This window comes from Gopherus evgoodei, chromosome 1 (assembly GCF_007399415.2).
Source record: "Gopherus evgoodei ecotype Sinaloan lineage chromosome 1, rGopEvg1_v1.p, whole genome shotgun sequence".
NCBI classification, from domain to species: domain Eukaryota; kingdom Metazoa; phylum Chordata; order Testudines; family Testudinidae; genus Gopherus; species Gopherus evgoodei.
Window position 1 is genome coordinate 122414965 of NC_044322.1, and position 23370 is coordinate 122438334.

The following is a 23370-nucleotide window of genomic DNA, read 5'->3' on the forward strand; positions in this document are numbered from 1 at the left end:
CCTGTCCAAGAATGCTGTCAATAATTTCCAATGGGAAATGCAGAAGCAAATCATATTCTTCCTCTTCATCCTCTAAATACCACTGGACACATTTTCAAAAGCGCAATTTTTCCCACATGCAAATAGCATTCCCCTAGTAAGCATTCCCCATCTAACTACCCAATTTGTTTGCTCAAATTCATTTTTTTGAGGTATTCAGAGTTAGGTATTCAAAAAATTGCTCATACAAATTTGGGCATACAAATTTAGAGGTCAGGTTAAAGTCACTAAAATTTTGGTTCCAGGATACAGTTAATACTAACTTAACTAAAAAACATTGGTTTCTTAGACTAAGTTCTAGAGCTGGTCAGAATGTTTTCATCAAAACATTTTTTTAAAAAACAAATGCTCGTCATCAAAATAAAAGCCTTTTGAAAAAAAATCCTGCAGAGAAAAAAGTTATTTTGAAATTAAACAATCATGTAAGAACATTTTCATTTCAGTGAATTTTGAAATTTCATTTTGGAATGAAAATTTGTTTTGGAATGTCAATTTCATTTAGGAATTTTCAAATTTCAAATTTTATTTTGTTCTGTGCATTTTTCATTGTTACTGCATTTTTATTATTTTTACATTATTTCATGACATATCAGTCGTAGCACTAGTGCATAATGTGACATAATATGAGAATAGGTGAAATTGTATTTTATTTTAGAAATCGTTAAGGGCAGCTGCTATTTCATAATGATTGAAATATGTTATCTTCATTTCTACACCAAAGTGTCTCCTGTTTGAGTGTCAGCTGTCATTTCATTACAACATAAAGAAGACACTGATGTCAGCTACAATGTGTTACATTATGACAGTGTATAATATGCACTACTACTGACAAGTCATGAAATAATATAAAAATAATACAAATATGAAAATGGAGGGGGAGAGGAAACAAAAAATAAAACTACATCCAAAACAATTTTTAAAAACGGCATCATGGGAAATTTCTAAAATATTTGTTTTGTTCCAATTTTCAGCATGGAAGTTCCAAGTTTTGACTAGCTCTACTAAGTACATCCTGCAAGAAAGGAAGACTTAACAGTAGAATGAGGGGCAATAGGAAAGAGCTTGTCAAATCCACAGGAACCAAATCTTGGTGAACATGTTGCCACAGCAGTCCCCCAGTTCTCCATGGATATTTCCAAGGATAATTTTCCTTTCAGAAGGCCCAAGTATTCTCTAAGAAGGATAGTTGAGAAGCAGCAGCCCCAGGATGTAGGGAGCTAGTTGAGCTTTCCTGCCCCTTCATCCACTACAAAGGCAGGACTTTTAGGGCTCATGGCTCCACTACACCTTTCTCAACAGTACCAGAGACAGCTCCTTTACATGCTCACTTGTGTTTGCTCTTTCACTAGACTATGAACCTTCAGGGCAGGGACCTATATGTTTAAACGGTGCCTACACAATGGGAACCCAATCTTAACTGGGTATTATGATAATATAAATAATACATAAAATAAAAGAACAGCAATTATGTCGCTTTTTCCTGACAATTGAGTTAACAAAATTATAATTGACAAAAAGAACAGGAGTACTTATGGCACCTTAGAGACTAACTCCTGTTCTTTTTGCAGATACATACTAACACAACTGCTACTCTGAAAAAAAATTACTGACACTTGCTATAATGCGCTGGACTACACATGTGTGAATTGGGCTACACAAAGATAATGTGATTGTTGCCCCATTAATCTTGCAGTCCACGGACCAGATCCTGATTGTATTGACTTTACAAGACTCCTTATATGTACTGTATAGCAGAAATTGTCTCCAAATCAGCTACAGATAACATAGTCCAGACATATGAGGCACACTGGTGGCATAGAGGGTCTTGTCTCTAAGCAGTCAATTTCAATTTCCTTAAACCAGGGGTCAGATTGCGGTAGGGAAAAAGTTCGTTGTATTTTTCAAAGCTCTAGCCACAAAATAAGTTCCCCCCACTTATCACCAAAATGAGAGACTGCTCACAGATTGTGCAGATGTTCACAACACAATTGTGCAGCTCTTTGAGCTCCACTAGGCTCCTGGAACCTGGTTCCCTTGATGCAGCTTGCTCAACATGCACATAGGCGCTGCTAGGCTCCCTGAGCTTGGTTTCCTGTTGACTGTGAAAAATAAGTGGTGGCATCTCCCACTCACTTGTGGCACCAAAATCAGATGTCCCTCACAGTAATTCACATTGATCTGTGACCCTCCATCTTCTCTCTTACATGAAGAATGGAACAATTAACAATGCTGACATTAAAATTAGCATCACTGGCCATCTGATTTAACCCCTCACTGAGATGATTAATGTTGTCACAGCTCTCTGCAGGCTCATATGTACAAACATACATACAATTTTTAGGTTTTCTATCTATTGCAACCATAACAGATAGAGACTGACTTTCTTATTTTTAAAGGATAGTTGAGATTCTGGAGCACAGGGCCATGGCTTCAGAGAAGTGATAGTACAGTACAGAGTGCAGCTGTGTACCAGCTGTTTCTGAGTCCTGCCTTAAATATTGTATTATATTGTCTTTTTTGTGGATTTCACAAAGGCTTTATGGAAGGTATATGTTTTCAAGAAGAGATACAAATGAAGAAAGGGAAGGGTATTTTAAGGGAATGGAGTGACACAGAAATAGATGTGAACACGAGAAAAGGAGAAGACTATACGGGGCAGAGAGGAGAGAAGATTTAGAGGAACAGGTATGGGAGGAAGAGTAAGAGGAAAATACAGCAGAGATGAATGACTTCAAACTGAGTTGATAGGGTTCTTCATATATTTATTATAAGTTTATACGTTAACATTTTTTCATCTGGTTTATTGCTTATTTATCACTGTTCTATTTTAATCTGATAAACCTTTTAACCAAGTCAATGGCCACATGATGGGAAGCTTATATTCACTATTAGGTTAAGATTCAAAATCAATAATTATTTGAAGATACTATTGTGCAAAAAATTTAGTCTAGAACATAAACTGTATTTAAATAACACATTTAATCTCTCTTGTTCCTACGCTATCCAAACACAAAAACAACCCAATCCATTTAATCCTACTTATTTAATACAATCTGCATTTGTCAATTATCTGAATGTTTCATTAAACTGGTTTCACATCCAAATTATCTTAAAATAGATGTGGGTTTGATTTACTTGCCTCTCAATCAAAATGTTAATTTAAAAATTCAGAAGCATTCATTTAAATTAACTATGACATAATTATTTACAATAAATTACTCTGTTACTGTCTCTCTCCCTCTCCCTCTCTCACACACACACACAGTATTCCGTTAAAAAAATTCAGCCCAGCAGTGGTCAGTGCCAGGTGTTTCAGGGAAAGGTTCAAGAAACTACTGCAGGGGGTAATGTTAAATCTATCCACAGGAAAAGTTTCTAACTGCCATTAAATAGAGGTTGTCTTATGGCCTGAAGCTCAATTGTATATATCCCTTCCAAAACTTTTTGATAACTACTTCTCAAATAAAAGCATATAATACAATTTTTCACAACTTCTGATATACCTAAGTTTTGCTACTGTGGTTTGCTGCACTCTGTATGCCAGACAAAACAGAATCTGTAAATATTGTTTATACATACAAGATTCACTAGAACTAATTAACATTTATACTAAGGTCCCTTACATCCTGGTGTATGTCTACACTGAAATACAAAGTCAGCTGACTCAGGCTCACGGGGCTATAAAACTGCACCGTAGATGCTCAGGCTCAGGCTCAAGCTCGGACACCCTGAAACAGAGGGAGTTTAAGACATCAGTTAAAGTGCCACCATTAATAAGAAGTTATGAACATGATGTGAAGAGCTATACAATCAATCTGTCAAAACTGTTACTCCTGAAAAAATTGTAAAAAGAAAGCTGCCTTTATCAAACAAGCACGATTTTGTGGGTGGCAGATATTTAAGTTTTAAAGTTAAAGTTAAAAAAAAGAAACATCATTCTATCCTGTATGTGTGTGTCTCTTTGGCAGACAGCAGCGGAATGCTACTACTAATAATAAACGTAAGCAATAGGACATGACAGGCTGTGTATCATACTGAAATACTGCTACACTTCTGGTGTGTTGGACATGAGGTCAAAGGCAGTGGTGATATCCCATCCCAACACACACAGAGCCTGGAATGTATTGTGATTATACAATATTTTTTAAATATAATGGCTGCTCCCATCCATGTATTGTTCATGGACATAGAACGTAGGACTAGGGTTGCCAACTTTCTAATCACACAAAACTGAACACCCTTGCCCCGCCCTGAGGCTCCGCTCCTTTTTCAAGCCTCACCCCTCACTCACTCCATCCCCCCTCCCTCCATTGCTCATTTTCCCCCACCCCCACTCATTTTCACTGGGCTTGGGGAGGAGGTTGGGGTGTGGAAGGGGGTGAAGGCTCCAGCTGGGGATGTGGGCTCTGGGATGGGACCAGAGATGAGGGGTTTGGGGTACAGGAGGGGTTTTGGTGTGCCAACTCCGGCTGGGTGGCACTTACTCCAGGTGGCTCCGAGAAGTGGTTGGCATGTCCAACTTTTAGGCGGAGGGGCCGAGGGGTCTGTGAGTCCCCCCCAGCTCCCATTGGCTGCAGTTCCCAGCCATTGGGAGCTGTGGAGATGGTGCTTGGGGCAGGGTCAGCACACAGAGCCCCAGTGGCCACCCCTGTAGCTAGGAACAGGACATGAGTGTCGCTTCTGAGACACGCAGGGAGCTTGCCTTAGCCCTACTCCATCACTGACTGGACTTTTAGTGGTGCTAACTGGAGCTGCTACGGTCCCTTTTCGACAAGACGTTCCGGTTGGAAACCAGACACCTGGCAACTCTACCTAGGACCTTCACTGTTAGAAACCAGATCCATGGGCCCACAGAAGTTAATGAAAAGACTCACATTAACTTCAGTGAGCTTTGGTTCAGGCCCCCAAAGTACAGGTCTGTACAACTTGAGCAAAGGAAGGTTCTACTATTAGGAGGTTCTCCAAGCAGGCTTTAATCCTGCATATATATAGACCAGCCACTAAAAGAGGACATCACACTCTTAGCCAACAGGCTACATTTAAAAAAAATTAATAAAACCTATCATTATGTCACTAAAGGAGATTTATAATTAAAATAACCGAAAATAAATTGAAAATGAAAACAAAATATAAACCCTACTCCTTTAAGCAGCTTGAATTTAACTTTTTCCCCCAAGTTTCCTTGCTTCTCTGGAAGATAATGGCCTTATCTATATCCTCCAACTCCCTGCAGTGTCATCTGCACTCATTCTGCCCTTCCTTCCCTCTCCTCCACTTCATCTCTTTCATCACCAACCAGATGATGAGTTTCCCTTGTAGATGAAAGTGGACTTTTTAAAAAAGAAGAACTTGTCTTTAATATTTAAAAAGCTGAATCAAAAGTTGCATAGTACTTCTCATTATGCTTTTAAAAATAGACTCTTAATAGGAGAATCCAGATTATCCAAGGGTGAAGTGCCCCTTGGAGGCATTTGAAATGGTGGGCAGCTTCTAATCACAATTCTAGGAAATGATGCAAACATGGTTTCCCTGGACAGCACAGACAACGCATTAGCAGAGAGCAAGATCATTTAGAAAATAGTTTGGCAGCACTGCAACTCCGGGGTGCCCCCATTCTGTCTGTTACGCACAAATTTAAATTGCAACATGGCAGGGTAACTTCTGACTCATCTTTTTAAAATGGCAAACACTTAGCTCTAGGCCTCTCAGCTGTGAAGAGCAGCAGGGATAGTCACAGGAGGAGTGGATGTGGTGGCAATGCTTACTGTCTTCTTGGAAAGCAAGTTGGGAAGGAAGAGAACTTCACTGCTCTTATAAAAACTATTAACTAGAGATGACTGAGACATCTGCACAAAAATAGAAACAAAGAAGCTTCCAGCCAATTCTGTACTTCACACATATTACAGAACTCAGGATCTTTAGCAAAATAAATTACAGTCAATTTTTTTATACATGGGTATCATAGGGCAGAGTCTGGGCTGATTGAATAAAAGCAAGAAAGTGCAGCCCGGGTATTCTAGAATTAACCTGAATACCTGAGCAAAATGTACGCTTACACTGTATATTTCCTATCTTTTATAACTCTATTTGGTTTCATATTGTGTGTTTCATGATGTTTTAACATTCTATATTCAAGGTATGGCACTGGCATTGCCATCTGGCGTATGGTTAGGCACATCTTTTGTTTGCTTGGTTGTTTAGAATTTGTACATATCTAAAGTAATAAGCAATTGTCCTTGCTTATCATCAATTATCTATTTTCCCTGTTTGCGTAATACCTGGCCTTGCCGGCCATAGCATGGCACATTGGCTAGCTGGACACATCCTTGAAAAACACAGACCGTTTCCTCTAGGATGTGCTGGGTTGGTTGAGGTACTAACTGGTTCCCATTCCCAGCACTGGGGAGAGATTCAGCCATGCTGTTCAGTTCAGGGGAGAAAGGGCAGTAGGGATTCTGTAAGTTCTCTTCCCCAGACCCATAGCTGTGCAACACCAGGCACAAGTTTTCCCCTAAATGTTTCTCCAACTCTAGCTCGGCAATGAAAAGACAGTAAGGTGAGTTGTATCAGTGAGTTGTATAATTCAAGGGCCATGGAAGATTCCAGCCAATGCTTATGTGATAACAGTAAGTCTTTCATTCAGTGTTCGGCAATGAAACAAAAATGCTGGACCACAGTGACAGCACAGAAACACACACACACATTCTTGATACCTGCTCATACCACTGAACCATTAACATTACTCATAGACTCACAGACTCTAGGACTGGAAGGGACCTTGAGAGGTCATCGAGTCCAGTCCCCTGCCCTCATGGATTACGGATTCTGGAAACTCACTTACCCTGGCATTGATGGATTATCTGGAAAAATAATGTACTGACCTCTTTTAGCTGTAAAAAATAGCATCTCCGATTTAACAGACTAGGTTTTCTTCTTTTTTTAATTTCTCAACTACGAGCATGACAAGCACATCAGCATAATGATAAACATGACCTTTATTTCTTGCTTTTCAGCATTTAACAAAAGCATATTTACTTCAACTCTAAAGCAAACAGCACCACAGAGACTAGGATAACACCTGCCTTCATGCAGCAGGAGTTTAATCAAATATTCCTTTTCTCAGTCAATGTATCCCCTAACAATGGATAACAAGCCATGCTCTAGTTGTAGGGTATTGCAGTGCACTATAAAATTATGCAAATTCATATGCAATACTGTCCCAAATAACTTTACTTGATCATGTGGAAGTGACACTCAGTGTAGTCTTCATATATGTTGTGAAAAATGAAGGAAACCACTTGAGTTTTGCAGACTTGAAGAAGTTACTGAAAAGGTGAATATTGTTTCTCAATCAGTTACAAATGAGATATGCGGTCAAGGCTTAAATCTGAAACAATATAGTCATATACACTGGTGATGGAAAAGACATATTAGATTCCATCCCTCTGCCAATGAAGATCTGTTCCCTGTACAATATTTTCTAGTGCTTCATCCAGTCTAGTTCTTTGATGACTCTAGTGACTACTGTGTTTAGAGAGACACTGACGATTTTGAAGAAGCACTGCCTTGAGAACTTTGAAAAACATCATGTGGAGCAACCATTGTGCTTTATACATACTTTATTTTGTCACAATTCATCCCCACCTGCTATTCAGATCCTAGTCTTGGGAGATCGTTCAAAAATTTCTCCATGGAAAGATGACTTTATTCATTTCAAAACATTTCCCAAAAGTCTGACATCAATGTCTTATAAAGTTGGGAACTAACTTCTAAACTAACACTAGAGATTTCACATTGGCACAGAAAGCATCTCCTGAGAATCACCTAATACCATCATAGATTCATAGATTCTAGGGTCAGAAGGGACCAATGTGATCATCTAGTCTGACCCCCTACACAAAGCAGGCCACAGAACCCTACACATCCACTTCAATAACACACCCCTAACCTATGCCTGAGTTATTGAAGTCTTCAAATTGTGGTCTGAAGACCTCAAGCTGCAGAGAATCCGCCAGCAAGTGACCCAGGCCCCACGCTGCAGGGGAAGGCGAAAAACCTCCAGGGCCTCTGGCCAATCTGCCCTGGAGGAAAATTCCTTCCCGACTCCAAATATGGCAATCAGCTAAACCCTGAGCATGTGGGCAAGACTCACCAGCCAGCACTCAGGAAAGAATTCTCTGCAGTAACTCAGATCCCATCCCATCCAACATCCCATCACCAACCACTGGGCATACTTATCTGGCGATAATCCAAGATCAATTGACAAAATTAGCCTCTCCCATCATACCATCCCTTCCATAAACTTATCAAGCTTAATCTTAAAGCCAGATATGTCTTTTGCCCCCACTACTCCCCTTGGAAGGCTGTTCCAGAACTTCACTCCTCTAATGGTTAGAAACCTTCGTCTAATTTCAAGTCTAAACTTCCTAATGTCCAGTTTATACCCATTCGTTCTTGTATCTACATTGGTACTAAGCTTAAATAATTCCTCTCCCTCCCTAATATTAATCCCTCTGATATATTTATAAAGAGCAAGCATATCCCCCCTCAGCCTTTTGTTCAGGTACTTCAAGAAAATCTCTCTTGCTCTGGACAGTTTTAGATAGAACAAAAATATGCATAAATAATCTGCTGAGGATGACTTTAGAACAATAATTTAAGAAGTATTTGGACACTTGCACAAAAGCATTCAGTCTATGAAAAATAATCTCACTTCAGTACTGCAACATTCATATATATGAAATCAACAGCATCAGACCAGGATTTACAGTACATAGTAAAGCTGAGAAAAGAGTGGTTTCTCCTTCAGAGGTGTTGATTTTACCCCATCTTTAGGGTTGGAGAATGTAAGTGAGATTATTTATATTAATAGCTGAAAACCCACGTCCAGGGCCACCCGTAGGAGGGTGTGAGGCCTGGGACAAATCAGCCTCTTCACTAGTCTCCTCACCATTCGGCCACCCAGCCACCACTCGCCTCCTCAAACCCCCACCAACCGCCGCTCTCCTCTTCAATGTCCACCCACCCACCTGCCACTCACCTCCTTACCCACCTGCCCGCCTGTAGCTAATCTCCCCCGTTCACCTCCTCATCTGCCCACTCTCGCCTCACCTGAATATCAAGACAAATGGCATATTGATCGTACATCAGTTGGGACACAGGACAAAGGGCTAATATCAGGACAGTCACGATTTTATGGAAAAGTGGGGACACCCCCAAAGCACAGGGCCTGGGGTGGTTGCCCCAACTCGCCCTACCCAAGGGACAGCTCTGCCCATGTCACACAGGTGTGGCAGCTGGGCCAAGTAAATCCACCATCAGTGCAGTGTCCATTCTACAACCAATGAAATTGTTTCATTAAATTAGCTAAAGAGTATGGGTGGTGATTGGTTGAGTTACTCTGATATCACAATGTTCTAGGTCTCTTGGCATAAAGTCACAATGGAGGAGAATTCAAAAATTGGACAGTAACAAACCACAAATCCCAGTGATGATTGCAGCTGGTGATATTACAAACAAAAAGAGTTCTCAGCTGTGCTTGTAACTGTTTCTATTGCTTTACATTGACTCAACAGACGTTCTAGGCTTCAGAGGGACACGGTGATAATCCTGGAATCTTATTATATAGAGTCTGTGGCTCCTCTGATAAAAGGACAATAATTGCAATACCTATATCAACAAGTGGCAAACTAGCACAGAAATCATCCCATTATGAGATGCATTTGATTTAGTACACATGTGCAGTAAGAGTTGTGTTTTGACATTTGACTATATGACAAAACTCTCAAGATATTTCACAGTTCAACAGAGAGAAACCACAGTACCAGAGAGGGCCAATGCTGTAATAGCTGAAGAACAGCAAGTTAGGAATTAGGTGCATGAGAAACTTTATATAACTTTGAGTAAGAGTTTGAGTAGTGCTTGCCCACATTACTCAGAATTTCACTGGCTATCACTATCACTGTCTCCTATTTAAATAACATGAAGATGGAAAAATACTTATTGGGTCATCATGTCCTATTTCCTACCTTCTTAAATAACTCAATCAAGAGGACTTCTACACATCCCATTGGACACTAGCTTACACTCCTCAGCCAAGATTCACCCCAGGGACTGCATCTACTTGTACTGCATAGATCCTGACAGTGGATCCTGCTGGCAAGAACTCCGTGGTGTAGGGTAGAAGGCCGCAGCACAAGAAACTGATTATAACCTCTGTTGGGAGCTACAGAAGGCTTGTACATCCCAAAAAGTGAGTCGTGCTGGCCAGGAAAGGGGTAAGGCTGGGACAGCAAAGGAATGCAGGGATTCAATTCATCCCCTCAGTGGTTTCCTTCAGCAAGTCACCTGTGAACCCTCACCCCCAATAATTTTTGAAGTTACCCTCTTAAGAGAAAACCAAGAGAGAGGTCCTATGGACATAACACTGCCTGGCATCTCTCAGGATGAACTCCCCACCTCCAGGATATATGGGAACATGGAGGTCTAATGTATCTATGCCAGACTGCATGAAACTAGCCCCTTAATGGTCTTGAAAGATCCCCAGATATTCACCCCCAATTCTCCTGTGCTTTCAAATTGTCTTTGCTATTCTCCAGCTCAAATTCTCCTTTTGCCACTTCTTTTCCAACATGTGAAATAAACCAGAAATTATTGGCATGTATACACTGATAAATACATCACTTTTCAAGTATCATGCTAATGATAAGATTGCTACAGAAACTTTGACCAAATGTTTTATGTGACTTTGCTTTATGAGGAAAAGTATAGTTCAAGGTACCTTGAAAACCTATAAAAGAACAGGCAGTGTGCATAAGAGCATGATGGCACAAACAACAATATAGTGACCAGTACCTGTCACTGACAAAAAGTTTATCTGGAAATCATTAGTGTTCAAAATGATGCTGTCAAGATGTTATTAGATATTGACTTCGCTGGAAGATAATATTTAGGAAGGATGACTGAGACTGTGTTATGGACAACGTGACAAAAATCTTATTTTGCTTTACTGCACTTCTCGCTGTTCACTGATTGATTTTGTAAGTCATATTAAATTACTTTAAATTGGTCATGACTTGTCTCATGGCAAGCTTTGAATCTGATTCTGAACCACAGTGGTCACTCAGATAATCTCTACATTTAGTATAGACATTTATAACTAAGCTAGTCTTTCTGATACTTAATGCTTGGAATGACACACTTCCACCCATATTTGACACAACTAACATGCTTAAAAATAAGTTACCTAAAGTATTTATCTTCTTATATTCCTACTAATAATAAAAAGGAAGTACTGAACAATTATGGTTACTAATGATCCCTTGTCATTTTTAAAGAGTAAAGTGAGTTTACTCTTTAAAAATGGTTTTCATGCTAAATTCCAATGAAGGGTAATTGCATCCTGTCTACTCCTTTTATTTTAACAATGTACTTTTAACTTCTATGACTTATTGTTATTAATTGTTGTGACTGTTTTGTTAAATAGTTTTCATATTTTACACAGAAGTGGCTGCATGTCATGGATAGGTGAAAACATACACACACATCCTAAATATGGAGATCATACCTAACCCATAAATTAGAAAGACGTTATAAAATACATTTATCATTCCCTGGGGCAATTTATCACATACTTATGACCTTTGTCTTATGACCCACTAATTTGTCTCCCAGAGACTGAATCTCACATTCCAAACCTCTGAGTATCTCCAAAGAGCCACTGTTTTTCAAAAACATAGCCTTCCACAGATACATTTCTCCACACTATCAAATGCATAATATGCCCCCAAAATACATTGGATTAAGACCCAGGACAGGCAAGATCCAGGCCCCAGAGACATGGACATCTCTTCTGCATATAAAATGTCACTTTTGGGGGGCAAATTCCTGGCTAGTGTAAGAGATTTTTTGCTCACTTACACAAGCAGACAATTTGGTCCTAATGTCTATTATTTTGCAAATCTACAAGACTACAAATGGGATCTTCATAGTACTGAAAAGGGAGATTCCTGGGTTCCCAGTGGAGTCTAGCACTCACTCTGGCCCTTCTGGGGGCAGTCAAGATAGCCAACTGTAAATTGATGGCATTTTTGTATGAGAAAAAGCCATTTGAGGTCCTACTGGGAGATGGTTTGCATGTATTCATTTTATTTTCTCTCTCTCTCTGCATCCTGCGCATTTACACTAATGGTAAATGGAAACATCTAAACATGTAGAGGGATACAAGAAATTGTCCCAACTTTCTTTTAATTCTCTAAAAAAAATTCCTAAAATAGATTTCTGTATCATACTATAAAGTGTACATGATGGTGTGGTGGAGCATAAAGTTTTACTGGCATCAGAGTCCTGTATTCATGGTTTTGCCACTCACGACTAATCCAAACCTTCCAAATTCACATCAACAAAGCCTTTATGCAACTCCACCGTGTATTCCATATATACAGATTATATTATTTACAATCACTTTTTAAAATCATGTAAAGAATCCTCAGAAACTTCTACATAATCACCAGTAACATCTCAGCTTTATTAATTATTCAGAATTATCTGTGAATTTCTTCAGAAAATATTTTTACCTGTAGGTAGCACTCTGCCATCCACACTACATTAATTAGTTGCATATGCCACATGATATTATTATTTCTGGCTTTTTTTATCATTAAATAAACTTACCTAATGAAGTAAAACCATACAAAATGTGAATTAAATATTTTACAAGCAAATATGTACCTTGAAAAGTGCTTTTGGTGATTTTTTTGGCAAATATTCAGACACATACAAGTTTAAATGTGTAGAGAGGATGATCACAAGACAAGAAATATGATCAAATCAAAATTAATTTTCAATTTGAACAAATATTTATAGTAAATTTTTCCTTGCTATTCACCCAGATACACAATCTATTGTTTTATGCCTTAATCCTCCATTTCACTATATTCGGGCATAACAATGTACTTGTGCAGAATTCCACTGGGAAGTATTTAGGCCCCAATCCTGCAAATACTCATGCACATTCTTAGCTTTAGTACCACTATTTATTGACTTCACTGAGGATAGCCTACACTAGAAAGTTGGGTCAATCCAGGTACATCACACTCATGAGAGGAGAAGTTAAGCCAAACCAAGCCCAAGTGTAGACACCACTAGAACAACAGAAGAATTCATCCATCAACCTAGCTACTGCTTCCTGGGGAGGTGGATTTACTACAGTAATGGAAGAACTCCTTTAGTCGCTGTAGTTAAGCTTCTACACTGAATCACGATAGCGGCATGGCTTCAGCTGCTACATTTTTAGTGTAGACATACCCTGGGACTACTCATAGTAATACAATTAAGCACATTTGTAATGGTTGCAGGATCTGGGGCTTTGTGTGGATTTTATCCCAACTTTGAATTATTTTGTAATGTGCTTTTAAATGTAATTGTTCATGTACTAAGCTACATGAATTATATACAGCATGAAAGGTAAAACAAAAACTAGTTTTAACAACTGACTCACAGCAATTAATCCTATTTATTCTTTTAAAGCAGAGTACGACCCACAGCTCACTCTTTCATTTTCACATAATTTAACTGGCAAATGAATTTGCTAATCCAATCAAGGACACTTCACAATTTAAAAAAAAAGCAATTAGTTCAGTTTCCACAAACCCAACAATGTTTTTCAAAAGTACGGGTCATAATTAGAAGACAAGAAAAGCTTTACACATGCTAAACTTCATGAGAAATGACACCTAATGTAGACAAATCCTATTTCAAGTTGGAAAAGGAAACATTCTTCAGACTGAAATGCTTAAAAATACTAAATTGTTCTGCATTTTTTTGCTTAAAAACAAAGCAACAAATGTCTTTAATTTGCCTTTTCCTCCTTGTTGTTGTTGCACCTTACAGAAATGAAGCCAAAGCAGCACACTGAACAGAAAATAAACCACTCCCTATTGCAAGAATTTTCATTGTTTTTGGTGGAGAGAACATTTAGAGTGGGATTTTCAAAAGTGATGCTGCCACTGAGGTCAATGGTAAAACTGCCACCAACATCAACTCCAGCAGAATTAGGCAACTGTTAAATGCTTTTGAAAATCTCTCATTTATTTTTCCAATAGTCATCAGTAATAATTGGCACCCTTCTCAGCAATCTCAGCAGAGAACATAATACTTCAAGAAGCACAAAGGCTGAACTACCTTCTCATCTCAGTGAGCTGAAAGTTTCTATGCTTGGTCTCATCCTAAAAGTGAATGCGACTGGAAAAGCCAAATTAAGTTAGCTGAATAATTGAGTTCCTTAAATATGGTAATAATGGAAAAATTCTTAAACACCAAATTCCTTTCTGCTAGCAGCATCTGTCATAATTCTGTTATGTATGGGCTGATCCCCTGCACTCTGAAGCGTCCTGAGAACAGGATTCCCAATTTTGGTTGGACATATTCCTGGAGGTTTCATCACATGACATCATCTTTAATTAAAGATTAATCTTTAATTCCTGGAGACTCCAGGACAATCCTGGAGGCATGGCAAACCTGCCTGGGAACCAGTACACTTGTAGATTTTTTCCTTCTGGAGCTGCATGGCTGCACAAAACTATCAAAAGACACAAGTGAAATGATTGTTTCACTTAGGGTGACCAGGTGTCTAGTTTTCGATTGGAACACCTGGTCGGAAAGGGACCCTGGTGGGTCTGGTCAGTACTTCTGACCAGGCCATTAAAAGTCTGGTTGGTGATGCTAAGGCAGGTTAGTCCCTATCAGTCCTGGGGCACTGTGCTGCACCCCAGAAGTGGCCAGCAGGTCCGGCTCCTAGGCGGGGGGGGACATGGGGCTCCGTGCTCCGTGCTCTGCCCCCACCCTGAGCACCGGCTCTGCACTCCTTTTGGCCAGGAACTCCTGGTCCCCCGCGCCTAGGACCCAGACCTGCTGGCTGCTTCCAGGGCATGCACAGCATGGTACCAGGAGAGGCATGCAAGTCTTCCTCAGCCCTGCTGAGCTGCTGACTGGGAGCCACCCAAGGTAAGCCCACAACCCTGAACCCCAACCCCCTTCCAAAACCCAAAGCCCTCATCCCTCCCCACAACCCCCCTCAACCCACAGCCCCCTCCCACACTCCGAATCCCTCAGTCCCACCCCCTAGCCTGGAGCCCCCTCTTGCAACCCAAACCCCTCATCCCCATCCCCACCCCAGAACCTGCACCTCTAGTTAGAGCCCTCAACCCTCCCACACCCCAGCTCCCTGCTCCAGCCCAGAGCCCCATCCCACACCCTGAACCCCTCATTTCTGGCCCCACCCCAGAGCCCACATCCCTAATTAGAGCCCTCACCCCTCCCACACCTTGTGAAAGTGTGTGAGGGTGGGGGAGAGCGAGCCACCAAGGGAGGGAGAATGTAGTAAGTAGGGGGTAGGGCCTCTTAGAAGAGGTGAGGTAGAGGCAGGGCCTCAGGGAAGGTGCAGGGATAGGGTGTTCGGTTTTGTGCGACTAAAAAGTTGGCAACTCTAATTTCACTGTAAGATTCCTCGGTGAATGTTTCCATCACCAAAACCAATACAACTGGGTAGTCTGCACTCTTGACCAGCCCAACACTAGAAGATCAGTGGTGTGGCATGACAGACTAGTGTGACAGATGTCCCGATTTTATAGGGACAGTCCCAATTTTTGGGTCTTATTCTTATATAAGCTCCTTTTACCCCCCACCCCCAACCCAATTTTCACACTTGCTGTCTGGTCACCCTATGACAGACTGAGTTCGAGGCGCAAGGAACTATTTTGGCAGACAGCACTTTTACAAAGTATTAGTAATAAAAGAGTCTGGGAATGGAGGCTAAATGAACTGGAAGAAACAGGGCTACTGCTCTCTTACACATAATCAAGTAAGGAGATTTATGTGGCTTTGCAGAGCTCAATATTTTACACAAACAATTTTAATGTGTTGTGGAAATAGGATGCAAAGGGAGTAGTATTAAGACATCACATTTGTCCTCCTGCATGTGAATGACAATCATCACTGAAGGCATCACAGTCTGTATGGGTCACTGCTCTCCAGCAAGGATAAATGGGATATCCTACTGTAACCACTTTTGTTATAAAGTATACCCCTCAGGGATAAATCCTACTAATAAAACAATTTGTTTCTGAAATTATTAATATAAACTAATATTTTTCAAATATCTTCAAATTATTGTTACTCCCAGTGATGCTAAAGAATATTAATTTAGCATTCTAGATGCCATAATGAGGGATAACAATAATAGAGGAATAAGAAAACATGCCAAAACACAGTGAGTACTTCTATGTTTTTACCCACTTAATTTTACCATGAATTCTAAATTAGGCCCCAGGAGTTCTTGCCAGTCCCTCCCTACAGGATCTCTTCTTCAAATGGTTCACCTTGTACAGAGGACACCCTTCTGTATCCTGATCTATCTGCTTTCCATCCCATCACATCTGTATGTATATTAACTGTTGTAATGTTTATCCTTTTGGCCATCCACACACCACTCAATATTTAATATTTTTTTCTGTCTTCGTCCTATAGGGAAAATGCAAGCAATTACATCTGGGGCAAATACATACTAAGATGAGGGTTAAAAGTGTATAGGAAATTAGGCATGAGTTTGAAATGGTAAAGATTTGCAGAAAAAGCCAGAGTAATTTAGATATTTGTAAGCAAAGATATCATGTCAAGAACAAAGGAAAAATATAGACATGGCTGTAGTGAGACTGCACCTGGAATATTACATTAATTCCTGAGCTCCATATTATCCAAATGATACTACCAAATTGGAGGAAGTTCAAAGAGAAACAAACTGAAACAAGAGAGATTTGCTCAGGAGGAAACATTAAAAAGCAAATAAGTATTGCTTGGATAAAAAATTTCTAAGGGTGCAATATAACGCTGATGGGCTGAGTTCCTTTCCCATCTTCAGTAGAGTACAACATCCTGAGTCAGTGTCCAAACTCATTCCCCTATTAATCCCCTTCAGCTAATTAGCTTCACTAATAACTTAAAAAAATAATATAAATGAAACCTCAGCCAAAGCTTCCTTCTTGAACTTGGCTGTTCTAGCTTTTCCTCCAAAATTTTCTCTATCTTAGCTCCTCGAAAGAGATTCTCCCATGCTCATACATCCAAGTTGGATTTAATGAGCCACAGTGACTCCGCAGGAATCATTCAGTATTTACCTGAAGATTTTAGATACCTGTTAACAAGGATGTTTAACAGCAAAGTCCTGCCACCCTGTTAAACAGGCCACAATAATAGTCTACACATCTAGGAAGTGTGTTAGTTCCATAAAGAAGGAGAATTATTTAGTATTCTATTCCTAGATTTTTAAGGTCAGATGGGACCACTCTGATATACTTATGTAACTAGGAGTAATGGAATATAATGAAAAATTACCAGGAAAAGCTTCCTACTAGCACTCTAAAGTGTCTTCCAAGGAACTGGTGAAGTTTGTTCACTAGGGACTATAAATTTAGACTGGATAAAACACTAGAAAATATATCAGAGTGCCCAATTCTGTATTTGCAGGAAAATGAACTACATCTCTAATGGTATGAAATGTATCTGGAATAGTTGAACATTGAGTCTTACAGATGTGAAGTGTATCATACAGAAAAATCAATCTTCAGCATCAGATCAGTACATGGTGTAAATCAACTTAGTTCCAATGGAAGTCAATTAAGGTATGGCAATTTATACTAGTCGATGGCCCACAAACTTGAGCAACCAAACAAAATTCATGGGTAATAGCTTCTGAAAATATTTATTTTACTTCTATCTGACAAGCTTTTATCTGAACAGCATGTGTAGGTATTCATGCATTCCTCCTTTGTGCCACTAACCTGCACTTAAACATTGGGAAGGGGGCGTTACCAGAGTCTATGATCATACAGAAATACAAAAAGTGGAAAGCAGAAGCCAGATTCTTAGCTGTGAATTAATTCCTCATCTGTAACAGTCTTGCCATTCCTTCTGTAAATACAGTTCCAATAAAATACTCTGAGCCAAATTCCATTCTCAGTTACACCTATACAAACCTGGAGTAACTCCACTGACGTGAATCTGTGTTTATACTGGTATAAGTGAGAGTAGCATGTTTCCCTCTGAGGACGTGTCCAGATGAACATTTAGTGCACATGTAAATCTACCACGTAGTAGCCTGCTACACACACTAGTCCAGGCGGACTGTGCTGCCACACACTGAAAGTTTCCTAGTGCACTTTGTCCTACTCCTGTTTCAAAGCCAGGTAGATCAAAGCACACTAGGGAACTTTTAGTGTGTGGCAGCAGGGTCAACACAGACAATTAGTATGCAGCATGCTAGTGCGAGGTAGATTTGTACCCTGGCTTGCAGTGCACCAACTATTCATCTAGACAAGGTCTGAGGCACAGCAGCAGCAGCAAGGCTCTGGGTGGATCCTGACAACATCTGTATCCTACCACTCAGGGTAAGAGTGACTCAACCTCACCTTGAGGGTTTCTCTTTGAGTTTGAAATGTTATAATTAGTAGGGCTGGTCAAAAAAATTGCATCAAACTGTTTTTCAATGGAAAATGTAGTGTTTGGGTAAATTAAATTTCCCATGACCCACGTACGCTTTCCATGGAAAATTTTGACTTTTTGTTGACAATAGGAACACCTGAAAACTTTTCAGTTTTCAGCTACAAAATTGTCACTTGGAAAAGACGCCTCATGGAGACTGTAGTTCAGGAGCTTCATGCCCCCATTTTGCTCTATGGGCCAGTATCCCCAGCTGGACAACCACTCCTCTGGATGGACTCTCATGAAGTGTTACGGCGGCACAGCAAGTAGGAGGAATGTGGTCACCATGGAGATGAAATCCAGTCAGGGAAATTTGTCTGTTTCATTTTTTTCCAAAAAGTCAAAATTCTTGATGGAAAAGCTAAATCCTAGAAGGACAATCTGAATGCCTGCAAATGTGTACAGAGCAATCCAAAATAAATCCATCATTTCTACATCACCCTATTTTGTACAAGTGCCCATTTTTAATTTCTTAAAAGTGTACCACCAATCACCCTAGCTGCATAAGACAGTATATAGTTTAAAAAGGTCCTGAAACTGAAAATTTGTGACTGATTTGCATTATGTACTTCTGAAATTCATGATCAGAAAATGTGAATGTTAGGATCTAAAGGGACAGTTTGGGTCAAATTCTCCTAACAGCAGCATGTTTGGGGATTTGTCAGAAATTTACAGCTCTCTCATCAGCATTACCAATGTCTCAACTCTGGTTTCTGCTACATCCAGGCTTGGTAGCTTTCACAGAACCAGCATGAGGGAAAGCAGCAGGGATGGGGAGGTAGAGAAAAAAACAAAAAAGAAAAAAGGAGAGAAATTATGAGAAGAAGTTTTCTGTATTCTCTGCTCCAAATATGCAAGTTAAGTGGTAAAAAATAAACCCAATATGGTATTCTGGCTAAATCAACTGTGATTTAATCTTTAATTGGGCTTGATTTTTAGTCCTTTATCTCCCAATTCCCATCAATCCCTTCCCATCAGCACCTTAAAGACTGGAGGAACTTGAAAACATATCAAATGGCAAAATGAAATAAGGGCCAGTTTTAGTCCCTTGAACGCCTTCTGAGCACCTTAAATTAAGTACAGAGTAGCTCAAATTGTTAAATACTTCTTTTACTGGTAACTCCTTACATTTTTAGTCACAACAGCCAGACTATAATACTCTTGCTTAGAGTGGGGAGAACCTTGCTCCACAAGTAAATCCTACTCACTTAAGTGGGACCAATTTATGAAGCAAATTGCTACTCAGTATGAGCAAGGGTATCAGACTATGACCTGGTGATACCAGGGATGTTAATTATAATATAAAAATGAATTCATAGAATATCAGGGTTGGCAGGGACCTCAGGAGGTCATCTAGTCCTACCCCCTGCCCAAAGCAGAACTAATCCCCAGACAGATTTTTGCCCCAGATCCCTAAATGGCCCTCTCAGTGATTGAACTCGCAACCCTAGGTTTAGCAGGCTAATGCTCAAACCACTGAGCTACGATAATTCTAAAATATGATTAACAAACTACTGAAAAATTCATTTTAATATCAGTAGCGGGTTTCAGACAAAATACTAGGGGCAGTCAACTAGGAAATGCCAAGTCTTTGCTTCAACCATGGTCTCTATTGTCCTCCTTCATCTTGCTCCATTTCTAATGTGCCTTTCTACTTTCTGTATCATCAAAGTAAAAAAACTTTCAACTCCCAGTTTGTGTATTATTCATTGTAATTGAACTAAGAAAGTAGATCTATTTTATTCCTCCTTCCCCCAGATTTTCTTTTCAGATGTACACTATGGCCACCAGTTCCAGTGGACCTTCACCAAAAAAAAGTACATTTTCCCCTTAACTTTCCTTAGACAACCTCTAACTTGTCATTACACTCTAACTCAAACTTTTTCATTCTCTGAACTATATTTTAATACAGATTGTCTCAATGGCCTCCTTCTGTTCATTCAAGATGGCATAATATTGTTAATGTAGCTACAGCGATTGGTTACCTAGAAAAGTAAATTAAAAGTATTCAAGCCAGACATTCTCTGCTGATGTAAATCAGTGTTGCTCCAATGACTTCAGAGTTTCTCATTTTTCTCTACACCAACCCCGACTGACACCAGCTTAACGTCTGGCCCTCTATGTATCTTAACTTTATTAATGTAACACAGAAGCCGGAAATAAATAAAAGAAACTACCATCCTGTGACCAGTAAATGGTCCACTGACCACAATTTAAGAACCCCGATCTAACTTCTCAGTCATTTGTGTTTCTCGTAATGAAATGCTTAGAAGTGAATGCAGTGGGACTGATGCTTCATTACACAAGTTTTACATTAGTGTAACTTCACTGAATTCAGTGGAGTTACACTGGCTTTATGCCAAATTTTCCAGGCAATGCCCAACTACCAAGCTTCCTGTTAGAATTAACAAGCCAAAGTCTTGTATCCAACTGAAGTCAGGTGCACTTTCTGAAATCTTATCTTCAGATTCTCTTTTCCTTGAGGAGCTCCACTTCCACCTGAATTGTATAGATCTGACAACACTGCAGGCCTATGTTTGTGATGCTTAACTAATCCCAGCAATAAAGACATAATTTGTTTTACTGCAGTAGGTCCATGTACTGCTTATCAACTCTTGTTTAACATTTTTAAATGTTAACTGAAACTATTACTTAACAGATTTTATATCAGGCTTCCAGATACATTTATTGAAGGGAAAATTAAACAGAAATTTAAAGTAACAAGTCTAAAAAGGTACCTGAAAAACTCCATGAAAGAGAAGCCATAGCCATGCTGTTCTGCAATTCCTGCACAAACCACATTTGCAGATGCTCCGATCAATGTCCCATTACCTGTAATTAAAAAAAAAAATTAACATCAGTTTATATTTGTCCTTTGCTTCTTACTCTTCCTTTGCTTTGCCATTCAGTTAGTCTAAGTTGAAGACTTTAGATCTGCTGGTTAGAAAAGAAAAATCAATTCTCTTGCATATACATGAAAGGAAGCCATCTCAACAATAACTCTCAGCCTATAAATAGCTTAATGCTTTCATAGCTAAGCCTCACATCATTCTCAGATTCCCAGCAAGCAAAGAGAATGGGAATGAAACATAACACCATGTAGTCAAAATGACACCAATGACCTGTATTCGAGAAACTTTCTGATTACTGGTTTTATAAACAGAGAGGTGCTATCAGGATAAAATGAAGAGGAGGAAGTACAGGAAAGGATGCACATTTCTGCAACAATATGCTGAACTATTGATTGAGGATACTAAGAAAACAGATGAATTTCTTCTGTGTGTGCATGAGATTGGCAAATTAATCTCTTACATTTTCATCTCTTTTTTAAACATATATAAAACTCGTGATTTAAAAAAATATTGAAAGAGGGTGCAGACTGGTCGGAACAGATGTTGTTCATAGTGTCTCTACTAGGGTGGAATTTCAGTACCAAGGAGGTGCAGTTTATAAATAGTTAACTGCAAATGTTCTGTCTCTTTAAAACCCCTGGATCAGATCATCAGCTCGTATAAACCAGTATAGCTTCAGTAGTCAGTGGTGGTATACCAATTTATACTTCTCCCTCAAGAGATACCAAAGTATTGTGCTGTATTTTTAAAACGTGTGTACCTTTCAGGGGGAAGTACACACTAGATCTTGTTCCTCTCCAATTCTTTCAAGTAGTTGACCTTCTCCCATTCCATTTCTAATCCCTTCATTTCACATAAAGAAATAAATTATTCAGGTATCCAAACAGTCCAATTCATTATCCAAAGCTTTAGGTTGGGAAGGCCTGCTTGAACTCCATAAAAGTTTTGTAGCTGACTCTACCAGTCATAACTGGTGTCCTTTGCCAATAAATCTGGCCTGGAGCATTGCTGGGAAAATTACAGTACTTTCAGCATTTTCTTCTCTAAATGATATTTTGAGCAAAAGGGGCAGCCTTCTAATATAGGGCTTTTTCCAAGGATAATAGTGTAACTCATCTGTTGTGTCCAATGGCACTATGTTTGGAATCCATTGTTCTAGGAATGCATTTTTCCTGTGCTCCCTCTGGCATAAGATCATTCTTACATTTTGATCCAGTCACCCATTGCTGCACTGATATTTTACTGGTCTGACTTTGAGAAAACTAGATCAGAAGGTAATTAATTCTGAGGTTAATTGTTTTGGCTTAGTAAGTATTATTGGTCCTCCAGAGCTCAGCTTATGAAAGAACAAAGCTGGGGAAAGACAGTCACATGATTTTCCAAATATTAATATGCTGTGTCTGGAGATTGCAGTGACTAAGCCTGCAAACTTTCTATCATGAAGAATTATTTTGTTCACATAGCTTTCCACATCCCAGAGTACCCAGGAACAACATTACATATAGTCTAAAACACAATTCAATAAAATACCCTCTCCACATTCAAGCAAAACAAAACTGTGGGGTTCAGGTTTGGGAAAGAAATGGAGGGGTATGAGTGTGTGAAGGTAAAAAATATGAGGCCAAGAGAGATTCTACTAAAAATAACCTTGGGGGAAGATTTATGCTTTTTCTTTTAAAGAAGATAAGAAATGGATTGGAACAGGTAATAAATAAATTACAATTAATAAAATATTAAGAGATTTAGCAACCAAAGGACCAAATTATTCAATATGCCACCTTGGCTTGATTGCCTGCTACGCTACTCCAGTTTTACATCAACAGTGGAGTTACAGCAGAATAAGACAAGAATAAAAAGTGGTTACTCAGGCCTTCATTGACAGGCAATGAGGAACATAGGGTAAACATAATAAGATCACACTCAAGCCACCAAGCTAGCATGCTGC

At 39.5% G+C, this 23370-nt stretch overlaps 1 protein-coding gene across 1 annotated transcript in view; it reads right to left on the bottom strand.

Annotated features, from left to right (window-relative positions):
* The window catches only part of OCA2 (OCA2 melanosomal transmembrane protein), a 316130-nt gene that overhangs the window by 39313 nt on the left and 253447 nt on the right, over nt 1–23370 (bottom strand). The window contains 1 exon segment of the mRNA XM_030571121.1: nt 21312–21405. Within this exon segment, the coding sequence (XP_030426981.1) occupies nt 21312–21405 (94 nt within the window).